This window comes from Tympanuchus pallidicinctus, unplaced genomic scaffold (assembly GCF_026119805.1).
Source record: "Tympanuchus pallidicinctus isolate F22 unplaced genomic scaffold, pur_lepc_1.0 scaffold2, whole genome shotgun sequence".
NCBI lineage: Eukaryota > Metazoa > Chordata > Aves > Galliformes > Phasianidae > Tympanuchus > Tympanuchus pallidicinctus.
Window position 1 is genome coordinate 39,828,622 of NW_026294721.1, and position 27,973 is coordinate 39,856,594.

Consider the following 27,973-nt stretch of genomic DNA (forward strand, 5'->3'; position numbering starts at 1 on the left):
ATCCTCATTGTCACTGTCCAGACTGCCCTTCTTCTTTTTCTTCTTCTTCTCATCCTCTTTCTTTTTCTTATCCTTTTCTGGAATGACGTCATCAAGAAAACTTAAGTCATGCTGGGAGAAGAGGTAGTCCATGGCTTTTCTGACTGCTACAAGTGCCAAGATCTGAAAAGGCAGGGAGAGACTTTTCACTTGGACACATTTTTGACTGGAAACATTCTGTGCATACCTGTTCATGCTACTTTTTAATTCCTAACACTTGAATTTTGGTTGTAACAGAACATATAGAGAACAAGGTTATTGAGATACTTCAGTTGTTCACCTTGAAAATCTAACGAATGGAACTGGCTCAGGCCTCAAGCAGCAGTATTTCATATCAGATTAAACAGAAGCAACATACAGGAACAGTAATGTAATCACTTACTGCTTTTGTAAAGGCAGAAGTCAGCTTTAATCTCCTGCTGACAAGTATCAGACAAAATAATTAACTAGAGAGGCCCAACATGAGTATTTTCATCAATTTGAGGGATTCAGCTTACATATGCATGTTCACAAGGGCATCCTGAGTAATTTTCTTTACTTTTTTTTTTTCCTCTCACCATTTCTCCAGATAGAACAATTCTTTAAAAATTATACAGCAGTGTAGGTGTGCTTTCAGTTTTACAGTATTAAAGTTGCTAGGATAGTGTTTGCAAGAAACTGAAGGAAAAGCTTTTTTCTGGGTAAGACTGCACTCTAAAGCACTGGGGAAAAAAGTAAGGGACATGTCTGAAATGGGTGTCTACATCTATGCTGAAATTTAGCATCACCAACAGATGCATACCAAGATTACATGTACACTCTACTAAAGGGTGCAATGCAGAATGAAAGCTCAACTTGGTTATAAAAAGATGTCATCCATTCCTAGCAACAGGAGACAGATTTTAAGACAGAACAGTGTGCTCCAACTGATGAAGATCAATGGCAGAAATTATCCCTCAAAATGGATCTCAAACTTTGACTATAATTTAAGTGGGGTTCAGAAGTGAAGAATTACTCAGGGAGTGGAAAGATGCCATGGAAGCACCCATCATTATTTCACTATAAATTCCCTCTTTATTAAAAGTACTTTCTCTACAAATAAGCAGGGGGCTGGCTGTTGGTTAGGTCTTCACAGTCAGGTTGTAAGCTAATAGTCTTCCTGTTCTCAAGTGTAAAAACTGAGGTTTTATCATTAGATCCAGTCACATCTGTAAGTATAACAAACTTCAGCAAACGTGAAGATTCTCTTATGGACAAAGAGGAAACCTTCAGATCTTAAATTCAGCATTCAACAATACGATACAGCCATGAGAATGCAATGGAAAATGAGCATGCCACTGGAAACTGCTTTTAATATCTTTATATATTTGTATACGTCCTAGCAAAAATATTTGTATGTTTTACTTTTTTCACTTGAATCAGCCTTTCTCATTTCACTAGCATCAGAGAATAAATGCCTTTGTTTTGTTTCCTGCTTTCCTTCATTTTGCTTTCTTAAATAAGCACTGGAGTTTTGTAACTGCACCCACAACTGAGATTTTACTCATTAATAAACCTAAAACTAGGGGAGATTGGGCCAATATGTAATAAGCAAGTTTCATACAGCGTTGACTTTACAGCATTCTGATCCATTTCCAAGAGAGACAGTCTCTTGGCATGCTGCTGTGGCCACACTGGATCCATTTGTCTGTAAAATTACATAAAATTACTACATTAGCTGAGTCACAGGAGGGGTATGGAGGCAGAGAAGGGTCTGCTCTGTGCTCCCATACTACATACATAAACTACTCCAGTGATCAATGTAAATGGCTGCATGTTTTGGAACTTGGCCTGGTTTGGAGCCTCGTGCCAACTGTATGTGCTAATTCCCGTTACCACTTGTTTATTTCTTATTTGACATGTGCACCTAACTGTGTCTCTAGGAGTAGTAATCATCTAATTGCACAGATAGCTGTTTCACTGTTCCCCTTCCTTGATGTAGAAATACCGTATCAGACTGACTGCACAGTGTGTCTTTATGAAATAATTGTGTGATGAATTATTTATAATTCAGGATCCAAAAAATGTTTTTAACATGATTCTGACACGCATCGTTAGAAAGATAACGTGCATCCTATAGATACTTTTAGCAGTCTCAGATGTGAAACGTGAATCAACATCCTTGCCCTTTTACTCAGTTTCCAAGAAAAAAAGAATCCCTTCCTCACTCTTGATTATGCGAATCCTTCTCTCCACTTGGCGTTTCTCTGAGCAGTGAGATCAGCCTTACCATTTCATTTGCCTTTCTCAATTTGTGTTACTGAAAAGTATGGGAGACGTTTTCTGTACAGTACTTAGTGTGGACTGAAATAGGAAAACTCTGCACTCATTCATTCATGCAGGTCAAGGAGACAACACAGCAAATCTAACCTTGGCAAAACTAACTGCACCTATCTGGCAAAAAATTAACTTTTGAAGCTTGCTTTCCCCTCCAGAGCATTTATGTAAAGGCAGCCACAGCACCTGAGAGAATGTGGAGAACATTCACCCTGTGTAATCTTACATCAGCACAATGAATGGAGCTCTAAGTGGAGTTCTAAGGTAGGGCTTTTACAGTGAGAGGATTTGATTTGCATGGTTTGTGGGAGAGTATGCCCATGTGTGGAAGGCCCAGGCTAGGGAACAGAGGTGTGACTGGAAAAGGCAAAGCAGAATATCACCTACCATGACAGGGAATATGATAGCAGCCACAGTTGACTTGAGAATCCAGAGTAGGGCTAAGCAAACCACCTGCAGAAACGTGAACAGATGGACTCTGCGCAGCGGGACGTGACGCAGATAGATAAAATCAGGCTGGTGCTTTAGAGGCATCAAGAGCAGCTTCAGACGATCCATGAACTGGATGGAAAATGGAAAAGCAACATACATATAAATGAAACACAGGATAAACAAGGAAGTGAGACAATTGCATAAATAAACTATTGAGATCTTGAATCAACTTGCTTTCCTTCCATACACATAGCACAGCATAGAAGGCAGCATGGTTCCTCTGTATTGAGCAGTTATTGCTGAATGCAGTGGGCAATTGAAGTTAAGCTGAAGTTAAGCTCACATTTGGCACCTACACAGAAATAGAAATGAAGCATTTCTCAAAGCAAGGCCTTAAGGTGCTTTTATTTTAGGGAGCAAGACTCCATGTAATCTGATGATTAATATTTAAACGAAAAACTTAGGTGTCAGTGGAAATAGCTCTGCTGGCTTCAAAAGAACTAGACTGATCTGCTGTAGCTGGAGACAGAGGAAATTTTCTGTTGAATGTCCTGACTACGGTCAGCATTAATGCTTGGGTTACTTCTTTTAACTTCCCTGTTCCTGCCAGGAATGCTATAAAGACATCTGGTATTTAAAAGTAGTGCCTTTGTCAAATTAACTGCAAGCAGAGGTGAGCAGAGGTGAGGGCAGACATCATGTTAACAGAGAATAGAATGCACCCAACTGAAGAAGATGGGCAGCTTTTCAGACAGTGTCCCTTGCCCATGCTGGACTGGTGGACTTGGAGTTAAACCAAAATGGAGAGTTCTCACTAAGTGAAAAACATCCTTGATCGGGGAAAATAAGTAAGCACACAGTTCAGTGACCACCTGTGCCAGAAAGCAGGGGAAATCCCCTCCAGGAGAACCAGCCCAAGGGCGAATATTACAATCCCCCCATTGTCTCTTACCAGAACTTGGGCATGTTGCCCATTTCTGAGACCAGATTTATCTCAAACCAGTGAATGAAAGCCTGGGCCATTTTAAAGAATACCCAAATAAACTCTCATGGTACTCACAGAACACAGAGTCTTTCCCCATTAGAGCACAACTAAACACTAGAAAGAAAGGCTACAATTAATAGGGTGCCAGAAAGCAACAAAACCACTTCCAGCTTCCTAGCGCCAATTAAAGATAGTGCACTGTGAGAAAGGCTCCTTACGTAATATTTCCCCAGTGACAAAGAAACGGGGCTTGGCTTCCCTTCCATAGCAAACAGCAATGTTCCCACTTGTTAACATTGCGGAATAATGCCACCATCATAAATCATGTTCTCTTGTTTTTCTTCACTCTGTAACAGATACCCCAGTAAAGGACCCAAACTATCTCAGAAGTGAGCCTAGAGCCTTTGTAAGCACACCCTGTCCTCTGTATGCATATTGGGGGTGAAGAAGGATCCCGGGTCTTCACATAGGCCCCCATCATTGCTTATGGGGCCAAGAGTTGGCTGCTCTCCTGCTGAGCAAATTTCTTTCCTTTAGTGTCATTCTCAAGAACAGCCAGTGTGTGGCAATATTTGTAAATAGTTCCTGCCCTGCTTGGGTTTCTTTGGAAACAAATGAGGTGACGGAGGAGAAGAGGAAGGCCAGAAAGTCCTAAGAGAAGCCTTGTAATAATTAATGATTACCATCTTCTGGGCAAGGTCCTGTGGCAAGTCTGCTCACAGATGCCAGAGCAGCCTTGGGCGCTGCGGAAGCTTACCTGCACGCCATTGAGGGACGCAACACCCATGTACAGGAAGACACCATAGAGCACAGGCATAGGAATGAACTGCAGGGGAAAAGAGCAGGAGAAACAAAGTTAGTCGCCTCCATATGTGACACAATGTTAGTGCTCAGGAAGGCATAATCCCTGACTCATGACAGATCTGAACTGTACTTTTGAATGGGTAATGTACAGTAACAGGCACAATCTTTCTGCTGTATTTTGAGAGTAGAAAGAACATCTGGATAGCAGGGCAGAGGCTGAGTGAGCCCTGTTCTCTTCCATTTCAGTGCAACTTGGAAGTCTCCCCAAGAAACAAAAGAAACAAGGACAGATAGTGCCACAGTTAGCCATCAAATTTAAGAAGAGGTGGGATAAAACATTGCAGTAAATTCCAAACTACTTTTCACCTCATAGTTTCTAATGAGACTGAAAGCAGAAGGTAGAAAAACAGAGGAAGAAAACGCATCATGGATCCTATTACACATCCAACGTAATACACAGTGGAAGTATTTCCAGAAGGGCTGATCCCTTGAATCCCAGATGAGCAATTATAGTCATGCAAAGTGAATCTCTAACTGCTCAATCTTTAAATCACACTAATCTGCTACAGTTAATAAATAATGGACAATAAGTTACATTCTTCCAGAAATTGGTTTTTCAAACAACGATTTCTACTCCTTCAAGTGTTACGCACTGCATGCAGGTGGAAACAGCATCCTTTGGAAATAAAGAAGGCTCAAAAGCAGTGGATATGCAGGGGTGCAGCCCCATCTCTAGGTGCCTTGCAAGGTTTAATGCAAGAGCAGCCATTGGTAACTCCACCTTCCTGCCCACTTCAGCAAATGTGACTTTAAACTTCCCCTCCTGTGCCACAGGACCAGCCCAGCTACATCAGCCAGTGTCTGCACTAATCCAGGCAGCTGCAGAGGAGAAACCCTTTGTCTACAGCAGATTCCTGCATATGCTAGCAACACACACGCTTCCCTCCAAAAAATAGCTGGTCCTCCAACCCAAAGCACAGAGCCTTCTGCAAAGGCAAAAACAATTGCACAGTAGCTAAAAAAGGGAGAGTGCTCTTTTTGACTAACAAAATTGTGTGCAATGAGTGTGGCACGTGAATGGAAATACTTGGGCACAAATCAAACAAGATCTGCATAAAAGCCGTTGTGCCACACTTATTTCAACCCAAAAAGAGCAGAAGGGGCTCTGCAGCTGTCTGCTCAGAGTGAGGGAAGCCTTCATGTACTGACAGGCAGCTGCCGCAGAATGGCAAGTACAGCACAACCAAAGTCTCCCTGCTCAGAGCGTCACCTGGACTAATAGTAGGAATGTTTGTTTTTCAGCCTGTTTATGTAACTCATTAAAGTGGCGAATAATGTCTGTTTATTGCGTTCTCCACTACATCATTAATCGTTTACTAGGTAATAAACACAGCACCGTGCAAATTTCTGTGGAGGCCTTGACCCTGAATGCATGCATTTCACTTCACTAAAGACGCCAGTGCCATGTGTACCACGTCCTCAAAGATCAAAGCATCACTGCCTGTGTTCCTTCCTTGTCTCACTCCCTCTCATCTCCTTCAAGCTCCTTGACTGCTGCTTTATCTTTCTATTGCCGTACTGTTTGTCCCTCCTACTGGGGAAGGACGAGGAGTCAGTGAGTGGTTCACAGAGTTATGAGTACCCAAGGGATTCAATATCCTCACTAGATCTGAGGGATTAGATAAGTCAGTATCTCCTCCAGCAAGTTGAGCAGGAGGCTTTATGAGTTTGGCTTTCTAGTTCACTTACCTTGCTTTCTTTTCTCCCATTCTTTCTCCCTCTCTTTTTCAAAAAAAAAAAACCAAAAAAAACCAAAAAAAAGTCTAAATATTATTTCACCATTCCATTATAATTAATCCTGTAAATCATTTGTAAGAGAAACTTCAGCACATTATCCTCCAGAGGAGCAAGCAGTGCTTTCATTTTGGAAGATTATGTTTTGGCAAAGTATTCACTGGCTATGGGGTTGCTGGCATGGGCACTCGGAACAAACCTGCTGCTAGCCAACAGAATTAAGAATGTATTTATAGGAAAGTGCCTGTCATTCTCCTAGCAGGGTAGAGGATGTTTTGGATGAGGTCTGTCATAGCTGAGCTGGAAAAATGACTGACATTCAAAAACAGCACAAACACAACACCCTCAAAAAACAAGGATGGGATTATTCTGCAAATTCCCTGTTTTATTGAGTTTGGGAGCATTAGTGTTCAATTTGCTGCTGGCGTGAGAAGGGTCAAATGTTCTGCAATACATTCTGCAAAGCAGTTGCAGGAGACCCTACCACTGGAGTTTGTTGAAGGTCCTGAAACACTGCCAGCTAATTCCTATTGGCACGTGGGCAAGGAGCACGCCAATTTATCCTCAGACATCCTCCTGTGAGGATCTTGCCCATACACATTCTTTGGAAAAGCTGAGAAGAACAATGAGGGAAGCAAGAGCAGGGGAAATAACAGAGCCTGCAGAATAGAGGAAGAGAGATCTTGCAAGGAAAGGTCACGCGAACTAACAGTGTGCCTGCACGCAGCACCACTTAAGCCATCCCAGGAACAGGCAGTATCCTGCACAAGGAACAGATAAGCACGTTTTCTAGTTTCATCCTGTGATTTGATGCACCGAGGATGCATTTCTTTGTGGTTCTGTGCCAATAAATCTCAGCTCTTGGAAAATAGCTGCCTATCTAGATTAAATGGTACGTGAGCAGCACAAGTATCCACAGACTTCAGTAAAATCACAGTAAGAAAAGATCAGGAAATTAAGAAATCACATTTTATTGCACTGCTTTCTACAGAAACATATTTTCTGTGCTGCCAAGCTGGGCATTACTTTTGAGCAAGAAGAGGAGTGCTCTTTTAGGAGGATTCAGCCTAAAAGAATGGAAATTTGATTGCTGTGCTGGCTCTTTTTAAAAGCAGGGCAAGCTGCAGGAGCTATGCACTGCTGAGGTGCATGCCTTGGCAGCCCTAATAGGCAGGGCAAAATTCCTGCTCTACGAAGGCAGTGGCAACAGTCCCAAAGATTTTTGGCCAGAACTTTATCTATGGAGTAATACTACCTGCTGTAGGCTGTGTTCATTGCCATCAGTTCTGCATATTCTCTCTCATCAAAGTTACTTCCTTCCAGTGGGCACACACATGCCCCATGAGTAAAATACCAGATGAAGATTTTCATCATCCACGTGTAGAAGATCCTGAAAATCTTGTTCTGACAACTCATACCACAGAACTTATTTCCTCCTCTAGAAACAGCTAGGCTTCAAGGTGAATGAGAAAGTGAGAGATAGCAGGCTGTATTACTCCCACCAAAAGTAGGAACTTCAGCCCAGTCCCTCCCTCTGACACATGTTGTAGAAGCACTCTTAATTCTGCACTTGACAGCTTCTTCTGGAGCTATAAAACAAAACTGTTTTAAGGCTCCTGGAGGCCTCCTGGGAGTAAATGAGTTCTGAAAGAAGGTGCTGTGAAGTTGCATTCCTGCACCTCGCAGCAGCTCAGCATACAGAGCTCTGTGCAAAGGAACAAAGCCAGTACATAAACGCCTGGGTTTGTGCCTATGTGTATATTTTACTATGTGTACACACGTGTACATGCAAATGTACTTTTCTGGATTACATATTCATCTGTTAATCTGTCTTTCACACAGCAACTGTGCTTCACTGCCATCAGTAGGGTCTCAAAGTTTATCTGCAATATGCTTTCCTAACAACACAAGTACAGCAGGAGAATAACATCATAAAAGAAAACTTTACCATGCACACAGACAATCCTAAATGGATAGAAAAATCCTAAATTAAAATCACAGCCCTCAAAACCAACAGCCGTGGACCTTGGTACTATTCTATATATTTATAGCACACCACCACAAATACATTATTTTTTTTCCTTCCAAAAATTTACATTTAAGCTTTCATTAAATTGAAGAGTTGCATCAGTGATTCTCAATACTTTTCCATTCTTCAGCTATGAGCCTTTTTAGAAGCACAGAAATGGTGTGACAGTTGTGGTCCTGGCCACTTGCTTGCACTTCTGTGAGCAGAACGAAGCAGAAAAGATTACGTGCTTACCTTCAAGATAGGAGCCATAAAGACAGACACACCAGTCAGAATGAAAACAATGACTCCAGTGACTCTCTGCTCCCTGGAAGAAAAGCATTAGGTTAGCAGTATGTTTTCAGCTTTATTTCTAGTTTTGTTCCCTTCTTAGAGCATTCAAAACCTATGTAAATTCTGGCAACTCATTTTTCGCAGCCACGTTTTCAAAGCTGACTGACAATAACAAGCCAACACCTTCAGGCAGGCATCTTTATCATGACCAAACCTCATACAGATCTTTTTTCAAGCACCAAATCAGTTTTTGTATGTTTGCTTGTTTCCCTAGCTCCATTGTTTGTGGATCAGCAGAGTGCTGCTACCAAATAATGAGGAGTGTGTTTAAATGTTAAACATTAGAAACTGTTAACCAGCAAACCAGATTCTCTGCACGGCAGCTTTCACAACATGCAATAGGTAATAAATCATTAGCTCTCCACTCTTAAATTAGCAACATATTTCAAAGCTTGGTCACAGTATTCCGACAGATAAATGCTGTTTCTCACCGTACTGTACACTGCTCTGCACACCACGTACAAAGGGAGTTCACAATCCCCTGGTCCAGGACTTCATGGGGTGCTGGACATTTGACTTAAGAGGCACCCACAACTGCTCCCTGCATCTGAAAATGCTTTTGCAAATAGTATTTCTGAGTACTTAAAGTTAGGCCATTAAGTTTCTATTATTTGCCTAACTAAGTGATTTCCAGGAGTGCTGCTGCTCCTGTTGAAAGCACTTCAGGCCACTTAATTAAGGGCAACCAAATACAGAACAAATGGTTTGAATTAATAGAATAGATTGCTTTAGCCACAACAAGTTTAAGTCTTTTACCACTACATTTGCTAGCAAACTTCTGTCTAGTTTCCATGGATAAAGACATCTGAAATAAATACGTCTTCTTTCTCAGACACTGGAAAACTGCTGAATCTCATAGGTTGGGAAACACAAAGAAGGATGTAGGAGATTCTTCATGAAAACACTGCAGAGCCCTGATGACACCAGACCGTAAAGCGTTGTGTAGTTAGAGGTGGCTTCAGTGTGCATGCCCAAAGTAGACAAAAATTATCTCAACTCTGAAATTAAGTTCCCTTTTCTTCCTCCCTTCACTTGCCCTCGTTCTGTACACAGACACACACACGGTAGAATGGTTTTCTTCCTTTTCAAGAAAGAGTATCTGCAGAAGGATTATGCCAGATAAGCATCTAACTAAGAGGATATATCCTCTGAAGGCAGAAAAAAAAAAGCTGTAAGGAAGCACAGCTGATCTGAAGATTTACTGCAAATCTAAGAGCTATTTCCCCCTGAACTTCTACACATGCTCTGTTCAACGCACGACCATTTATAGTACAAACTGATCTCTGCAGGCAAACAAGGTAACAAAGGTCTATTTGGTTTGACATACCTCACTCCCAAAAACTTGGGCTGTTCTCCAGGGGCTGAAGTTTCAGTCTCCATCTTCAAGCTGTCAATATGAGCAATGGAGATCACAGTCGCAGCAACATACCAGGGCAGACCCATAAAGGAGCAGATAATCATCAGAATGGCCACCCAGAACAAATCCAAATGATATCCAGCACCTTTCTGTGAAGGGAGACAGACAGCCTTAGCTTTAATTATTCTAAATGCATAAGGACTAGCCAAGGTTCTGGCATGGGGCAGAGGCACACCAACCAAGCAGCATTTCCTTCAGCTGTATCTTTAGTGAACTGCTTGGCTGCTCTAAGAGACAGAAGTTTTCACAAGCAATTTGCAGAGTGGGTCACACTACTACATAAAGGATGAACTCCTGCTTCAGCAGGGAAAGCAGGTATATGATACTGTTCTGGCGAGTTTTGAAAACAATGTAATGGGGTTAAGCAGTAAGTATAAGAAAGTAGCAGACATGCAAGCAGTCCGGCAAAAGACCAAGCACTGTGCAGTGTTCGGAGGTTGGGTTGGTGCAAGATCAGCCCTGCAGCCAGTCAAGTAGTTCAGTACAGTGCTACTCTTTACACAGCAGACTACGAGTTAAATATGACTGTAGAGAGGTGGTGTTCACTGGGAAGTATTAGGTGAGTTACATGTCTTACCTTGTAGACAGTATAAGCAAGTTCTCAAAATATATGTATACCTTGATTACAATGTGTTTACAGTAACCTGGAGGAGCTCTATATTGCCTCTAACAAAAGAAAAGCCACCAAAAACTGGAAACACACACGATATATGCTATTTTTACAAGTTAAGCTTTCCCAGATTTTTTTTTTACATGAAATGACACAGTGACAAGAAACCAAATACCCAACACTATTCCAACTCCCTGCTGACTCCGCAGAGTGTGCAAAACCAGAACTAGAACACATTTTCAGAGCATCAGACAGATAGAGAAACAAGAGTTTGGACAGGGCAAGAACGCAGAAGGGCGGTCTGTAAACAAGTGAGCAGTTTACATGGTGTGAGCAGTTATCCTGCTGATCTGCTACAAGTGCACAGGACTTCTTTTGACATTGTGGGAAGCCAGAATTTTCACCAACTGTGTGTTCATATGAGTCTAGCTCTCCACACAAACATCACTGTCAGAGTGGAGTCAACAACCACTGATGATGGAGGGGGAGAAATGCTGGCCCAGGTACTGGTGCGAGGAAAGGGACATGTCATTCTGGACTGTGCAAGGTGTGAAATCCCCATCCAGCTGCTTTTGCTTTGCTCACTTCACTTGGTTTCTCTCTTCTCTTATATCCTGATTTGCAAAGACATGGTACACAAACAGTGTTTGTTATCTTTAGTTGGACTTGAGGTACTCTTCTGAAAGTCAGAAATTCTTCTGTATAATGGAGAATGAAGTTGTTCACAATCCCTTTCCCAGGCCTCATGTTTTCTTCCAAGTACAACAGCTCCTTCCACTTCAAGGGCTATTTCATTTGGCATCGGGAACTACAACAGCACTTTTGTGTGCCAAGTCATCTCACACTTGTGTGACAGCATGGATATGCACAGAGCTTTTAACACCCAAACCAACTTTTCATAAAACCAGACAGAAGCCTTATTTTATGAGGCAGCTGTTGTAAAACAACTCAATGCAATGACTTAATGAAGCTTACCTGAAAGCAAGCTTAGAGATATATGGTGCCTGCCAAAAAGGTAGCATTTACCATCTCCTATCTCAGAGCAAGATCTCAGCTCCTATATTTAGGATACAAAGCAACTGCAGAAACTCAGTCAGGACTTCATGGTCAGTCTGAGCAATGCTGATTTTGCTGGGTACTGAAGGTACTTTCCTGAAAGCCCAACTATGCTTTCTGGGGCATACTGACAAGAGCAGCTCATGGGACTCATAACCCATCAAAATGAGAAAGCTGCCCTCATTTTTTGATTCTTTTTAGAAACCTTTGTTCTTCAGACTGATCTGAAGAGAAACTACAGTGGAAACTGATATTGTACAGAAGTTTCTGTCAGAGGCAGACAGCAGCGCCTGCTAGCAAAATACTGGGTGAATTCACCCCTAAAAAGCTTTCTCCAAATCCAATTGCACTCCTATTATTAATCTTTTTTTTTTAAATACACTAGGGGACAAACAGAAAATTCACCAGTCACAAATGCCAAGAGAAGAAGCAAAAAAAACCAAACAAGACATCAAAGAATAGGATCTTCAGAAAAACACCAAAGAATTCTTTACAGTTTGATGTTTTAAAGATTAACCTTTTTTTAAACTTGTTCAATTTGATTTTATTGGAAAGAACAAATGAACCAGTCCTATGTGGTGACCTAAGAGGGAAAGCAACCCAGCTCCTCTTGAATAGTAGTCATTGTTTTCCTAATACATTCACTGCTTGCTTTGGCTGGCCAGCAGCACCCAGACGGTTACTCAGTGCCACCTTGCCAATACTTTAACAGGGCAGCAGCAGGAAAAAAAAAGTCCTCCTTTGGTCCTGCAGTAGATGTGTACCAATGCACATTTTGATGCAGAGCAGCAGGAGAGGACTGGAGAACCCCCATTTAAACAAAAGCATGTTCTCACAACTGTAAGAAAGGAAGCAGGAAACAATTTTTTATATTAAACAGTACCTTGTGGGAATGTTTATACTTTGTGACTAAAAAAGTACACTCAGTGCTGATGATAGCATGAGCAGGAGTAGGGAGGTAATCCTACCCCTGTACTCAGCATTGGTGAGGCCCCACCTTGAGTACTGTGTTCAGTTTTGGGCACCTCAGTACAGAATGGACATTGAGGTGCTGGAGCAGGTCCAAAGAAGGGCAACAAGGCTTGTGAAGGGCTTGGAGAACAGGCCCTACAAGGAGAGACTGAAGGATCTGGGGCTGTTTAGTCTGGGGAAAAGACAGCTGAGGAGAGACCTCGTTGTTCTCTTGCAATATCTGAAAGGTGCTTACAGTGAGAGTGGGGTTGATCTCTTCTCACTGGTGACAGGATGAGGGGAAATGGCCTCAAGTTGCACCAGGGTAAGTTTAGGTTGGATATCAGGAAAAACTTCTTTACAGAAAGGGTAGTTAAGCACTGGAATAGGTTCCCCATGCCTCCTCATGGTTGAGTCACCATCTCTGGGCGTGTTTAAAAACCCTTTGGATGTGATGCTCAGGAACATGATTTAGTGGAGGGTTGTTAGAATTGGGTAGTATGGTTAGGTTGTGGTTGGGCTTGATAGTCTTTAAGGTCTTTTCCAACGTGAACAATTCCATGATTCTATGTTCAGATAGTCAGAAGCTCACAACAAAAAGGCTGGGTGCCTCTTCCTCAGAAAGCATTACCTGGGGACTTCGATTTTTGTGGCCTTTCCCAGCTTTGCTGGGGCAAAGCAAGCAGCAAGAAGCCCAAATCATGACAGCTAAAGCATACCAAAAACTGAGGTCATGTCAATAAGAAAAAGCCACCATCACAGGAGGAAATCAGACACCAGCAGAAAGCAAGTCTGTGCCAACTGCCCTGTCTGACAGGCAGGCAGACACCTGTATTGAACCTTGCCTCCATACGTGCCTTCACTTAATAATGTGCTTCAAGGACAGGGTAAAGATTAGCCTTCCCATGAGGAAGATGTGGGCGCAGCATTAACTTTATCTGTCCAACTCCAGATGGCATGAGACAACAGCCAGCTACTATTCCTTTTTCTGCACAACAAACCGTTCCTGTGCCCTTCTGGTCTTTCAAGTCAGTGTTAAATCACACTGATTGCCTAATGCCTACAAAGTGACCATATGCAACTTCCTCCTCTTTTTCAAGTAGGAGCCCAATGCACAGAAGAACTACATTTCCATCAGCTCTCAGTATAAATGTTGAAGTGGCGATCAAAACTATGACCCAGAACTACCTGTGTTTGGAGTGAGCCTTTGCTGTCATGGGTTAAGCCACTTGAAATAGCTGCTGTTAGCAAAAAAGGGAGAGATTTCTTTTACAGGAGTTTAATGTGCTTCAACAGAACTGACCATGCAGGGAAGGGAAAAACCCTACAGGCATGAAAACCTGTATAGTGCTGGTCTGGAAAGTTTATTTCAAAAACATTACTACATCCTGAGCTGCTACATGTCAGTGGATATAAAGCTTTAAATAACTCCAATTGTGGTTGTGCCTTTGGCATACCTACGATCTCTTCAGCTTATTTCTTGTATTTTACTGTACCATAACACCAACATAACAGCTGCCAAACGTGGGCCACCCTTTGCCATATCCATCAAACGTGGGTTCCTGCAGTCACCCTGGCACTCAAAGCTCTCCTTTGGAGTGGCTGACTGATGTGCCACACTGATGTGCTGTGCCCAGGAAAGGCCACGACAGAGACTTTGTTCTGCTGACTGCTGGCAACACTGACCTGCAATTGCCTTACAATAACAACAGTAACAAGGGCTTATCAGATCTTGGGAAGGTTTGCCTATTTTGATTAGATCAGAGAAGTTTTGGCCTGGAGACAATAATGCAGTGCTGTCCAAAGAAAAATCAGGTCATTGCTCAGGTTGGAGCAGAGGCACACAGGCTCTCCCAGTAACAAGCCTGAGCTGCCTATGACAAATGCTCTCTGTAGATCTATGCACACCAATGTATTTATCCTACAGTTAACTTTTGTCCTCTTTCCAGGCAATTGGTGACATAAGGGTTCAATATTCAAGGGTATAAGCAAGGCAGGAGAGCCCACCTGTCCAGCTATTTCTGCCTCTTCCATTTATGGCTCATGCTACACCATGCTCCCTCAATTAGGCTGTCGTTTGAGTGAGGTATTTACCTGGTTGATCTACTGTGCCCACCTTCTTTTTCCTTGCACGCTAAACCACGCTGTGTGCTAAACACTGCCACAGGCCCTCCTCCATCTCTAGCACAGAAAAATCATGGGATAGCTCTTTGCATACATGCAAGTCACAAAGCACACCCACCTTGAGCTTGTGTTCCTTCCTGTTGACAATGACAGCTGTGATTTGCTGGTCCATGAAGATGAGGATAGTCACCAGCAGTGCAGGGATGGCTGCTGCCAGGTACACCCACCATGGGTTCCCTCCAAAAGGTGGGATAAACCAGCCCCTCTCAGGACTGGTTGGCTTTAAAGGGCAAGAAAAGGAAAGCATGTGTTAGAGCCACAATATAGCACAGATATCATTATGCTATAAATGCACAGGGCTTTTCCTTCCAATGAATGACTAGAGACACTTAAAGTTTGTGATAATTTAATTCTCCCAATCAAAAGCAACAAAAAGTTCTTGAAAATGAAACTGCTTATTGATGGCCAGCTTTTGCAAGCTGATTAGCAGCAAGGTTACAAGAGGAGCTATGAGGAATGTGCCAGTAATGTGCCAGCTGCTCTGATCAGTTTCTCTGAAACGGCTCCAGGAATCTGAGTAAGGGAATGTCTCCGAGGTGGCTGAGCATATAACACCAGCTCTTGAGTCCTGGATATGAGAAACTATACCCAAAGGAGGTAGGACAAGCTAGGATTTAGGAGATCAGCCAACCAAAACAATGCTCATTAAAAGGATAACAGTGAAGTAAAATGGTCATTTCTAGTGAGCTAATTACTTTCCTGTTTTGAGGGCAACTGATTTTACACAGGGTAGTTGGGGGTAAAAGGGAACCTATTCCAAAAGCCATAAAATGAGTTGATAACTACATACCTTGAATTCACTTGGCACAATTAGTTTTGGTGTGTCCACACCTACCAGGGCATCTATTCCACAGAAAATCAAAATGGATAAGATAATGGCAAAGTCACTGATAAGCTTCCTGGCCTGAAACAGGAGTCAACATGGTAAGGTTAGTTAGCACTATGAAACAGCACTTCATCCATGTCTTACATACTGTGCGAAACTCCGAGTATGCGTTTGTTGGCAATACAAAATAATCATTTCCTCTTCTGTAGAAAGTAGGGTGTACATTGTAATGTCTCATGCAATTTCAACCAAATGTGCCTTGTTACTTTCATTTTTTTTGCCTGAGAGCCAAAGAATTAAGCCTAAATGGAAATATGAAAACAAGTCTGAGGAGAAGGATTGCCGGTTCCTTGTTTTGGCAAGTCAAACTGCCAAAGAAACATTGAGAACTATTTAACATCTTGAGAAGAATTCTGAGACAATTTAGCTTTGTTTCTTTTTCAAATAATCTTGCAAGTTTTCATTGTGATCATCCAAACTACTGAGACTTTAAGGTCAGCTTCCAACATTAACAGATATTGAATATTTATAAATGAAACTTAAAAAAAAAACTTAATGACATTTTTACATGTTACTTAATAATATTTCCTTGTGTTTGCCTTCTGATTCTCATAATCGTGTTTTTCTCTGCAGGGACAGAGGCTGCTTTTTTGATACAAGTTGAGCTTCTCACATCATCTCTGGATTCCCAAGGTATGAAGCTTTAGTATAAAATACTGTGTTATGCCCAGTTCTTTCAATGGGTCTGATTTTGCAGTGCACATTAGGAAAAAAAATGAGAAAAAGAAGAAAAAAATTAAATGGAAATGACAATGGAAATAGTCATGGACTTCCCTTTAGTAGATGGGGAAACAAACTTCCATGACAGATGTGATGTTCTGTCTGAACTGCAGACTTTGAAATGGTTTTGCTTTTTGTTCAATTAGTAAATTAACCCAAAATTAACCCAAGTAGACAACAAGAGAAATGGAGCATCTCAGTTAATCCTCTGCGTATTTTAAAGAATGCAACTCTAATGAAAACAATGGAATACAGCAATGTAAAGCTGCCGCTGGTTGGGCCCTGAAACTAAACTGGGCTGGCCCCACTGTGCTTCTCTGTAACTGTGAGCTTTTTGTACACGTTCCTTCTAGGCCTCCTAGGTTCACGTGGTTACAGATAAATTGAGCTGCGTTTCAGGCTGGATGGAATTCATTTCTTTTTTTATTAAAAATAATAGAGGTTCAGTTATAACATAACAGAACAGTAAAAATCCTTGCAAGATAAATCTCATTGTGTTAGAATGCCAAAAATGGGGGACAAGCCTTACACAAACATGGCTTTTTGGCTACAAGTGGAAACCTGTTGTCTTCTTTCAGAAGAAAACTGGTGAAACTGGCAAGGGCTGAATATCTTGGAGAGGGCACAGCTGCTTGTCCACTACATTTCAAGTAAACTCCTCATAGCCAAAAGGCCTGTTAGTTTTTTTATCCACTGCCATTCTTTGTTTAACAATTGTCATGGCAAGCTCAGTTGCAGAGGCAGAATAAGCAGATGTACCTGAGAGGTGCACATAAGTTGGCTGGAAGTCTGAGCAAAACCTTGTTTAAGTCAATTCAAAGGTTATCAGGACATCCCTGATCCTAAGAGAAGATATGGAATTCCTGTTTTGAGTCCCTAGCATAACAGGTAACACTAGATGTGGGGTGTAGCAGAGTTCAATATTTTTGCAGATTTCTATTTCAGATGCTACCTGGTAACAAAAAAGATGTGTCTGTTCTCCTTTTCAGTGCAGACAACTAGCTTACCCACTTTTATTCAGTAACAAAGCAAACACTCCCTCCTCTAGCTATAAGCAGGGAAACTTTCTGACATATTAATTAATTGTCCCTTTTGGTTCCATGATATACCTTTGTTAACCAATACCATGTTTTTATTGCAACAAAAACAATCTGGTTTCCCTGGAAAGTGCCTGTCCCCGTGTGACAGCTGTACCAAAAGGATTGCTCATCCTTACACTCTGAAAGAGTAAAGAAGCCAACTGCTAGTGTGAAAGGAGAGACTTACAGTGGTTGGAAAATAGCGACTAGTCTTGAATTTCTTCAGGGCCATCGAGCAGGTATAGGTGCCAAAAAAGAGGATGAAAGACATGAGGGTGATGTCAGGGACATATCCACAGTTGTTGCCCACAAGGTGTCCTCCGTATTTCAAGCACTCCTTCTTTGTCAGAGACGACCAGTCGATGGTGGTGTTGTACTGCAGAAAAAAGAACATTTCCATGAAGCCATGCTCACATAAGCACAGCCCGTGCTAGAGCAGGCACAGAGACAGAGCATCAGGAAAAAAGTAGGAAAGTAAAAGGAAGCATGGAGCAGAAGCTAAAAATTTCTGTGCTTGTGGGCAAGCAGAATGGATTTTAATTCAGAGAGAGGATGGTGTCACCTTTGAACTTAAGAGAGTCTAAGGCCTTGGAAGGAAGACCTTTGGCTTAGGTAGTAAATCAAAGGTAAAAACTAAGCTCTCTGTTGCAACTCTTCATATAGCAACTTTATATACAAAGGATGGACGAAGCTCCTTTCCATCATACTTTCAACCATGAGCGCTCACTGTACAGGCTGACCACCAAACCCAACCACTGCCAGCTTCAGGGATATATTTCAGTTCCCACTATGGGGCTCCTCAGCCCATCCTGATTTGAATAGTTCATTACTAATGATGACTTCTACTGCACAGACAGGAAGACACTACTCGCATTTCATTTTTCATCATGGAATCCAGAGCTGCGCAGGGCATGCTAGATGATCATGTTTCCTAATGCTTATGGTGAAGCAGAGCCAGAGAAAGGGTCTTTACCTACCCCTGCACCTGTATAATTCATAATAATGTCAGTGTAGTGGAGGAGGACAGAACAAATACAAATCCACAAGAGAGCAAGAATTTAAACATGCATAAAGCACTGAGCTCACGAGGCTACTCTAGGTGTGCACAGAGCACATGGTCTTAAGGGAGATTGGGAATGCAGAATACACATGCTTAATACACAGAAAGTTTAAAATAAATCCAAGTACTAAAAAATTCTGCGTATCTGGCAAGTTTTAGAATCACATTGTCTCTACTGCTCTGTTTCCGCATGAAAACCCAGAGGAAGGAAATAATAGTCCCAGGAACCATAACATAGAGAATTAATATTTAAATTAAAACAACTACAACAGAATACCTCACAGTGAATAAATAGAGAGAAGAGAGTCTTTTACTCCAAATATTTTAGCTGTAGAAAAATTATGATGAAGGTGAACACAGACCAATTCAGGCTGACATGCAATTTACCAGAAGAATGATGTTCTTTACAGAAAGCAGTACAATACAAAATACGCTGTTGCTTAGAAAGAAAATTTTCATCTAGGGAGTTGAGCAAAGTTACATTCCAAGTCTTCAAAATACTTAAGATTCTTGCTGAAGACTAAAGCTTCAATGCCTCATGTCCTACCTATTAGTATCTTGTTCATATGGGTGTACTGAAAAAATACATCACACGTGCCTCCAAACATGGGATGATGTTCAAGCGTTCTGAAGATACATGTAATAAATTACAATTTCTTCAGCAGATTTTGTGAACTCAAGGAGCTCTAGCAAAACTGAGGCATGACTGTGCTGATGGTGATAGCAGCAGGAGGTGGAAGGGAGAAGAAAACAACAACAGAAAAAACAGCTACATGTTCTTGTTTGAAAAAGTAATGATACATTTACTCTCTCAGCATTCTGTCTCTCTGTGGCACGAAGCAGCAGCAATTTGTCCTACATCAGTGGGGTTTCTGTAGGTCTGCCCTGACTGTTAGCTTCTGGACCACAGCAGAGGGTGAGTGGAGGTGAGAAAACCCAAAGTTTGGGGGCAAATTTTGTACACCATGCATTTGCATGCATACCCCCCCCCCAGAGTTTGTATGGGAACTGTTGAGTCACAGCCACATTGATTGAGCACTTGGGGAAAAGACTCGGTCAGCCCTGGGAGCACAGGTGAAGACAAGAAGGGGTGGAGCCTGGCTGCAACCTCTCTTAGACCCCATTTAAGGGCTGACTGCCACAGGGGAAGGATCTTCCTGGAAATCCTTCTTTGAGGAAGCTTTCCCCTGAAAACCTAGAATCTTCTGATACAGGTGAGCAATCTTCTTCCCTTCCTTTATAGTATCTTTCTGTTGTACCAGTCCTTCTGTCTTCATACCTTTGTTGTAATGCCTTTCCCATCGTATTGATCTGTCCTATTGCTATGGAGTTAAACCACTATGACTTCTGCTTTTCAAGCTACAGAAATAAACTCCTGAGTTTTCAATAGTTAAAATTACTGTTTGGAATACCAAAGAGCAGAAAGAATAGAGTATCCCTTTTCCCTCAAATCTACTACCTGTATGCATCAGTGGTCCCTCCTGGAAGTGTTCACAGCCACTCAACCATTTGACTGGTAGTGGATTTCAGACTGTTGGCTGTACCAAAAGGCAGAACAGAAACAAAGGGCTAACTGGCAGATGTAAAATAGGTGGAGGACTCCAGGACTAGCTGGGGCTCACTTCCCCAGCATGGATCAGGGCTAAAGCAGGAGAGTTGAGATATGGGGACAGCATACACTCCCCCCCACCCCCAGCACTTTGCAGCATCAGCCAAAGAGATACAATTGAGTCTGATGGGAGCTGCCTCTGGGCCTGCTGGGTGGCAGGAATGGTGTCACAAAACAGGGCTCTGGGGGAGAAGGGCTGAGATTACTGTTCCAGCAAATGACAGTCTGGAAACGCAACTTGTTGGGTTCTTTTCTTGACTCCAGGTCTGAGTTGAGTTCTTTGCCTTCCTCTAATGTGTGCATCCTATCTCCTGAGACTGAAAATCAAATGCTAAATACATAAATAACATGAACAGTTTTTCTTGTTAATGAAACAGAAGTGGCAACTGGCATCTCCTCTTGACAGGTGGATTTAAGCATCCTGATGGCTGGCATTGTATCAGAGCTCGGGGCTGCTCATCACTTCCCCAAGTGTTATTTTGTGTGACGGGCAGCTGAACAATTAGGCCCTCACTTGCAGCCCTTCCAGAAGCAGTGAACTCAGACGCTCAGGGAAGCACAGCAAATTGACAGAGGTGGGGCAGTGAGGAAGGCAAGGAGCAGGAAAGAGCACACGTGGCACAGCATGGCCATCAGAAGACCTTGCTTCTGTTTCCTCACTCTGCTACCAGCCCCTTAGAGACCTTGGGGGATGCCCTTTCCTTCAGGTTTGTGCCTCACTTCTGTTGCTTGGAGTGTCATGTACAGCACATCCACGTCAAAAGGCCCAGCAGGAGGAGAAGGCTACCTGGTGCCACACAGAGAGAGCAATATCCTACAAGAAATGCAGACAGGGAGGATCTGTGTGCTTCAGCACAAAGTTACTACTCTGCCTCTTAACCTCCTATGCATAAAACACAGAAATATCCGAACCCATCAAGATCTGGTCCTTTCTCATCATCATCCACAGCTTGCCAGAAAAACAAAAAACAAAACAGGATAGAAGACCGGGCCTTCCAGAGGAATGGCTGGCTACAACTCTACTATCATTGCTGCCCTGGCCACAATGAAATCTGCACACAGGGAGCCTACTGATCCCTAGGGAGGGCCATTCACCTCCTGACAGCACACACAGCTTCCAACAGCAATGAAGAGGCTGCCATGCACAAGGAATTGCTGATATCCAGTTGTGCACATGGTATTCTGTATGCAGTACTACAATAAATCCCTGGAGAATGAAGTGCAGTAGAAATTTCTTACGGTGTTTGATGGAAAATTGGTAGTTTTTGTGAGGATGTGAGATCAATTGCTGCTCTATTTGTATGGCACAGCAGAAACACATGGCCCTTACAGCCTTTAAAAACTACATAGTCCCTGTCTTTGCAAAGGTGTATTCCGAGACAGAAAAGTACAATACAAAGTGGGGAAATGAAATACATCAGGGAAACAGGCAGCAAATTTCCAGGCAAACTACAGAGAAGCCCACAAACTGCACTTGAAAGCAATGTCACTGGAAAGAATAACTGAAATAAAACCAAGGTGTAAACTGCTGGCTCTGTCATACCACAGGAAGGAGAGCGGAGCTAGCAGCCGCCAGCAGTTTCAACCATGCAAGCTTTTTTTTCTTTTTTTTTTTACATCAGTGCACTGAAAGGTCACGGTCACAAATGGCCAGGTTATAGGAGGACATGTTCCAAAATGAAGGTTGGAACAGCACTGCTAGAATAAATGCCTATTCTAATTTCCACCATTTTGAGATTAGTGGTTGATTAATTAAAAAAAAAAACAAACAACAATAGCAGGAGTTGCTTCTTTGGCTCTTGTGGCTGGTCTGCTGCTTCAATACTGCTGCTCTGCAGAGTGAAAGTATGAGCCATGGAAGGATGCTAGCCCCCATCTCTTTCACAGCCACCAAACCCCACACCAGTGTTTTCAAAGCCTGCCTTCCTGGAAGCCTCACTTACCATCTCAGCAGAGGAATAGAATGGCCCCTCAGCTGACGACACAGTTGTTCTGTTAAAAAATGAGCTATTATCTGCAAAAGAGAACAGAAGAAAGAACACTGAGAGCATGGTGCCACAACAGCAAAAAAGAAAAACAAATAGGTTTGTCAGTTATGTCCTCCTCTATTATTTAGGTTTTTAAGTCTTCTTGTGACTGGTAACACTATAGAAGTTTTACTAAAATACCATACAGAGCACATTGGTTTAAATGGGGAAAGAACAAGTGCATGTGACTTTTATACTGAAATATAACAGGTAGGCCTAGATAACTACTAGAATGCCACTAACCACAGGCAGCCTTTCCAGGCCTCTGTAACAGCTCATGATTCTTGCCAGGCCATCAATTTTGTCATGCTTGGAAGCATTACCACAGATTTTGCCGCTGGCATCTTCCTTGCACTGGCACCAACCCCCTTCTGTACAGAAGTGCCTGTATACTCCAAGTGCATAGGGAGTTTTACCCCTGAAACCAGCACCTGAGAGCGTAAAGTTGAACCAAACTGTAAGCCATGCTGCAAGGATGGAACTGAGCCTGGACAGTGATGCACCTCTGTTCTGGAGACAGGAAGTCTGAGAAGAGGTAGTAGTTAAGTGTTTTTTACAGTGTTTTGTGCTCTTTTTCTGACATCTCCAACTGAATCAAAACCCTCTCCATACATTTCATAGATCAGGTAGAAAGCTTTTCGTATTGAGAAGCTCGTCTACTCTGAGCACATTCAAGAAGTGGAATTCAGTAAGTCATTGCACTGAAGGAGCTATTGAGATCTTTCTATGTTCAAGCACACAGCCTTTATGTTTTGTCAGATGCTCCAGCCTCAGAGGGCCTCACTGTCTGTTGCATTCCTTCCTGGTTCCACAGGAACACTCCTCTTTTGTCCTCCCCACTACCTCTTCTCTTCCTCTCTCTTTTCCTCTCCTCTTCTTCTCCCTCCACAGAATACATCAAGAGTGCAGAGGATTTCTTTTGCTGCTTCTGACTTCTCTGCTGGCACACAGAGAAACTTTCTATGCAGCTGTGATTCTTTCAACTCCAGTCTCAATAGCTGCTATATGGATTATAATGTTCCTGAAAAAGTGAATGGAGTGTGGTTTTGTGTTTGGGTTTCTCCACCTGCATTGTAAAACAGTGCATGTTACTCAGAGACACAGACTAGAGGTATAGAGATCACAGAGAAATCTCTGCATGACACACTGTGTAATTATTTACACAGAAATCCCATCAGTGATTTCAAAGGCATTATTGTAGGGTCTTGCCTGATTTCACGCCCTAATTAAAGGCTATTCAATCCTAAATGAAGAAAGTTTTCTTCCCACCTGTATGATGGAGCAGCAGTGAACTGCTGGTATGGCATCTTTGGTGCTGATGCATCCTGTGCTTACCCAAGCCTGATCCCTGCTTGCAACTTACTGGAGGCTTAAGGCTGGCAGCCTGGCCAGATTCTCATCCTGACAGCAGAACAGATCTGTGTTGAACATCTATAAAAGCCTTCTCTGTGAGTGGGCTGTAAAACAGCTGCCCACGTCAGAGCATGTGATGGGCTGGGGAGATACTGCTCTCTAGGCTGAGGCCTCTGTGTGCGGGTGAACAGAACAGAAACTGAGCAACTTAGACTGGGTACCAATGCAGACTCTAAGGGCAAATCTCAATGACAGAAGTGAAAAGTAACTGTAAAAAGCCTAAATCGGTGCATGGGGGACTTTGCTGCTGCTACTTGCTGCATGGCAGAAGAAAAATTCCTCTGCAGCTGTGACAAGCAGCTGATGTGGAAACTTGTTTTTTTTAAAGAAATAAGAATCAAATCTATGCTGGATGCTCTCTGGGTTTGTGCAGAGACATGCATACTTGCAGGGGTGCCAAACTGCCACCAACCAACAGATGAGAATACCAAAAAGGTCTGCCTAGTATAAATACCTTAAAAAAATACCTTAACCCTAACACTTGCACATGCATAGGACTCTTGTTTTTCAGCATGTTTCAGACTGAGTTTAAATATGGGATCACTCCGCTGTTCTCTTCCCAGGTAGTCTACTATTTCCAATCACCCTCAAATGGCAGCTTCTGAAATGCAGACATTACTCATACTGTGAAAGTCTCTGTGTCTGAGGTGCCACACACCCACACAGGTGCATGCAGGAGAGGTTGGTGTGTCTGAAATGAAGTTCCAGAGGGTTGCCTGAACAGTCTGCTGACAGTATATCCAGTATTTTGTGCTCACTCCTCTTTTCAAAGCTTATTCAGTGTTAGTTCAAAAACTATGGAGGAAACATACAAAGATGATGACAACTTCCACCTTCCTGATAAAACCCCTAACGATGCAGCCAGTAGGATCCATTTACTGGTTCAAGACCATCAAAGGGTTCACTGATCCCTCTCTACTTCCTATTTCAGAACACTTCCATCTCACTTCAACTACTGGCCCAGCACTGCTTAAGGTGAGTTAGGCACAAAGATGTAAAGGTATGTGTACACACGTGCAGAGGTGCTCACAAAGTTGGACTTCCATGGTATGAAAACTCCTCTGCTCTGGGATGGAAACATCAAGCAAGACTTTAGGAAGGAATCATTTCATTTCAAATTATCTTTACCTTCTGAAATAACCATTTAGCTAGAGAATCATGGCAGCGATGGTTTGTGAACCTTATCAAACAATGCATGCTAATCCTTCCCCCACTTGCTTATGAAGGTAGAGATTGGCGCTGTATTTCTGGGCACAAATCTCTTACAGAATGAAACAACACACTCCAGCTCTATCATCACTTTTGTCCTGTGCAGTAGGTCTGTGCCCTAGGCATTTATCTGGGAAGCTGAGACTGTTCCAGCATTACATTGTTAGACAGAGACATGATGAAACTAACTGCTCAACCACCAGGAGAGAAATCACCCTGCCATTCAAATGGAGGCAGAATTAGACCAACACTGAAGTGCTTGCAGTGACCCTGCATTTAATAGCTAATGTAAGTGTCCATTTTCCATCATCTTTTGCAAAGAGGCACCTAGCAGCAGCTAGATTATTTTCCTGTTTGACAGGTACGTTGAGATGATATGATGTTTACTTTGAGTACAGATAAAGTTGCTTACTCAGTTCTCATTGTTGGAAGAATCCTAGGAGAGATTACAGCCTCCCTACTGGTAACAGCATTACTTCTGTTTGGTATCTGTTTTGTAACCTTTTGTTCACGGTTGTATTACCAGACCTACACATATTTTGGCTACACTTGCCTTGCAGTGCACACTCCAGTAATAGGCTGAACTGATGGATACTCTTCCCTTATACTCTAATGAGAACTTCTTCATGCTTTTCTGCTCATACGTGCAGCCAGGAAGTGCAAAAGCACCCATGTTTGGGTAACGCACTGAATAAATCCAGCTCCTGTCCTTTGTCAGGACCACACGGGGGATACCAGGACTGACTTCAGTACCACAGCAGTGCCCTTGATACCACTTCTGGTGGTGTCCTAGCCTCAGAGAAACACCGTTCAGAATTAATGGCCACATATTTGTGAGGAGACATAGGTACGCAGACAGCTTCTCTGCTCATAACAGCGCTCACATGAGGAGTGTCAGAAACGTTGGATAGAAAGGCTAAGATAAGATATTGGAAGAAAACTGATAAAGAAGGATTCATCTACTTTTCTGTTATCTGAGCCACAGTGCAACTGATAAATAAATGAATGAATAAATAAATGAAAGCAAGCAGTATCTTGTGTTTGCAAATCAGAGGGTCAATAAAGTATTCTCTTACCTGGACCCAGTGGTTCACAGGCACAAGAATAATGTGTGATATAGTCCACCTTGAACTCGGAGTTGATAGGGTAATAATCTGCCAGCTTGATCATCTTCTTGAAAGCATCGTAAATGAAGATGAAGCTAATAAGTGAGGAGAAACCTTCTTCGGTGAAGCGTGTGAAGTACTTGACCAGGAAGCTGGCATCAGTAGCAACAAGAATGAGACACTGGAAGGCTGACCAGAGGCCGATCCAGAGACGAAACTCCAGGTAGTCAAAATCATTGTCTCTGCAACAAGACACAGGTGGAAGGGAGGGAAGATAGGAGGGATTAGAGAAATCCATACAGAATTAGCACTTTCTAGTGAGAAGTGGTGAATGTAAAGCCTCTGGGACCAGGGCTTATTTTAGATTAAGCAAAATTGTGCCCAAATACTAAGCTGTTTTCAGTCAGGCGACTCCATAAAAGCACGTGGTGCAGTTCAACAGTTGAGGTAGCAGAAAAGCTTGCAAAAGTGATCGTTTTGGCTTCTGCTTCCATTAATAAATGCTACCAATTAATTCAAGCTCTTTCTAGGCTTCCCAGTATAAATCCTGCCTTGGCAAACACACACAGAGTTGTAAAGGGCCAAGCATCTAGCCACCCAGACCAAGAGCAGATGAACTTGGACAGCTTTCCACCAGCTGCAGATTTAACTACAGTTTACAAATCTCCTTTAGAAAAGCAATTTCCTGCCAAACTTCTTACTCAGAAGCCTGCATTTTCATGTCTCATACACTTGCATTATCTGCAGAAAAGTACCAGCAGCAGATAAAGAAATGCAAAGCCGAAGATTACAAACTCGGGTGCCAGGATGTGGCAGTTGTGGAGATGATGGGGTGAATCATATCACTCCTCCCTGGGAAGTCTGTTTGCTGGGGGAGGCTGCTGTGCCCTAACTGCACTGAGTTCAAAGGGAGGCTTTTAGGACCAAAAAAATACGAAAATCAAAAAGCAGAGAATATAAGACTCTGCCAAGGTAGACTGCTGCCCATTCTGGGAAAGAAAGGGAGTAGGGGGCAGCAGGGTCCCAGCCCCAGCTATTTCTCCATGGAAGCAGGCAGCCCTGCCCTGCTGGACTGTGATAACAAAGGAGGAGGAGCATTTTCTCTGCAAAGTCTCAGAGCAAGGTCTCTGACAGCATCAGAAAGCTGTGAGGAAACCACAGAGTCCAGGAATCCCTTGTTTCCCCCAATTACATTAAGTCTGCTAAGAAAAATGAATGCTGCTCCCTGTGAATCTTCTTTAGAAAATATTTTAGGAGCAGAAGTCCTCTTCAAGACACCTTAGGAATGCAAGCTGCACTAGATAACCACCCACAGCACTGAAACTTAACAGCACAGAAGGAACAAGACACTCTCAAAGGCATGAGGGCGAAGGAAACTGTTAAACTGTCCTGAAGACAAATCCCCCCAAACCTGTTTGCAGTGGGAAGTGCTGGTATGCCCTAGTATGAGGGATAGTTTTAGTTCAAACTCCTGGCAGAGTAATGTGGTAAAACAGAGCATCCTTAGAGCTGGCAGCAGGTTGGTCCCACTCTGTATTCAGATCCCCACTGCAGGCGGACTCCCTCCGACTTGGTGTGACAAAGAATCCTGTCAGGATTTGCCCACAGGCAGCAAACTGCAGCAGCTCATTGCCATGCTCCATGATTCCCCAAGCACCTAACCTGCAACCAGGGGAACGTTGGCAGACACAAGGGCTTGAAGACAGTTTTTTAGTGCACAGTACAAAACTACAGAGATCTTGAATTGGAAGAATTACACCTAACTGGAGGGAACTACAATCTTACAATTGTAAAGTGGGAGAAAATGCTGAAGACTTGGCAAGGTCCTAGTTAAAGGCTTGCTACTGGGCAGTGCCATGCATTCCTGTGAGTCTCCTGGGCCAGGGTATTGTAGGCTCAGGCACTGTCATGCATCTGCATTCAAAACAAGTCTCT

The 27,973-nt window shown here is 42.7% G+C and overlaps 1 protein-coding gene across 6 annotated transcripts in view; it reads right to left on the reverse strand.

The window, feature by feature from the left end:
* Positions 1-27,973, reverse strand: part of SLC4A4 (solute carrier family 4 member 4) — a 231,487-nt gene that overhangs the window by 12,299 nt on the left and 191,215 nt on the right. For all 6 annotated transcript variants that reach the window (XM_052683190.1, XM_052683188.1, XM_052683187.1 and 3 more), the window contains 10 exons: positions 26,009-26,280; positions 22,227-22,297; positions 17,802-17,990; positions 15,720-15,833; positions 14,988-15,149; positions 10,039-10,217; positions 8,613-8,685; positions 4,509-4,577; positions 2,722-2,895; positions 1-162 (listed from right to left, as the gene is read on the reverse strand). In XM_052683190.1, the coding sequence (XP_052539150.1) occupies positions 1-162; positions 2,722-2,895; positions 4,509-4,577; positions 8,613-8,685; positions 10,039-10,217; positions 14,988-15,149; positions 15,720-15,833; positions 17,802-17,990; positions 22,227-22,297; positions 26,009-26,280 (1,465 nt within the window). The remainder of the gene's footprint in view (positions 163-2,721; positions 2,896-4,508; positions 4,578-8,612; positions 8,686-10,038; positions 10,218-14,987; positions 15,150-15,719; positions 15,834-17,801; positions 17,991-22,226; positions 22,298-26,008; positions 26,281-27,973) is intronic.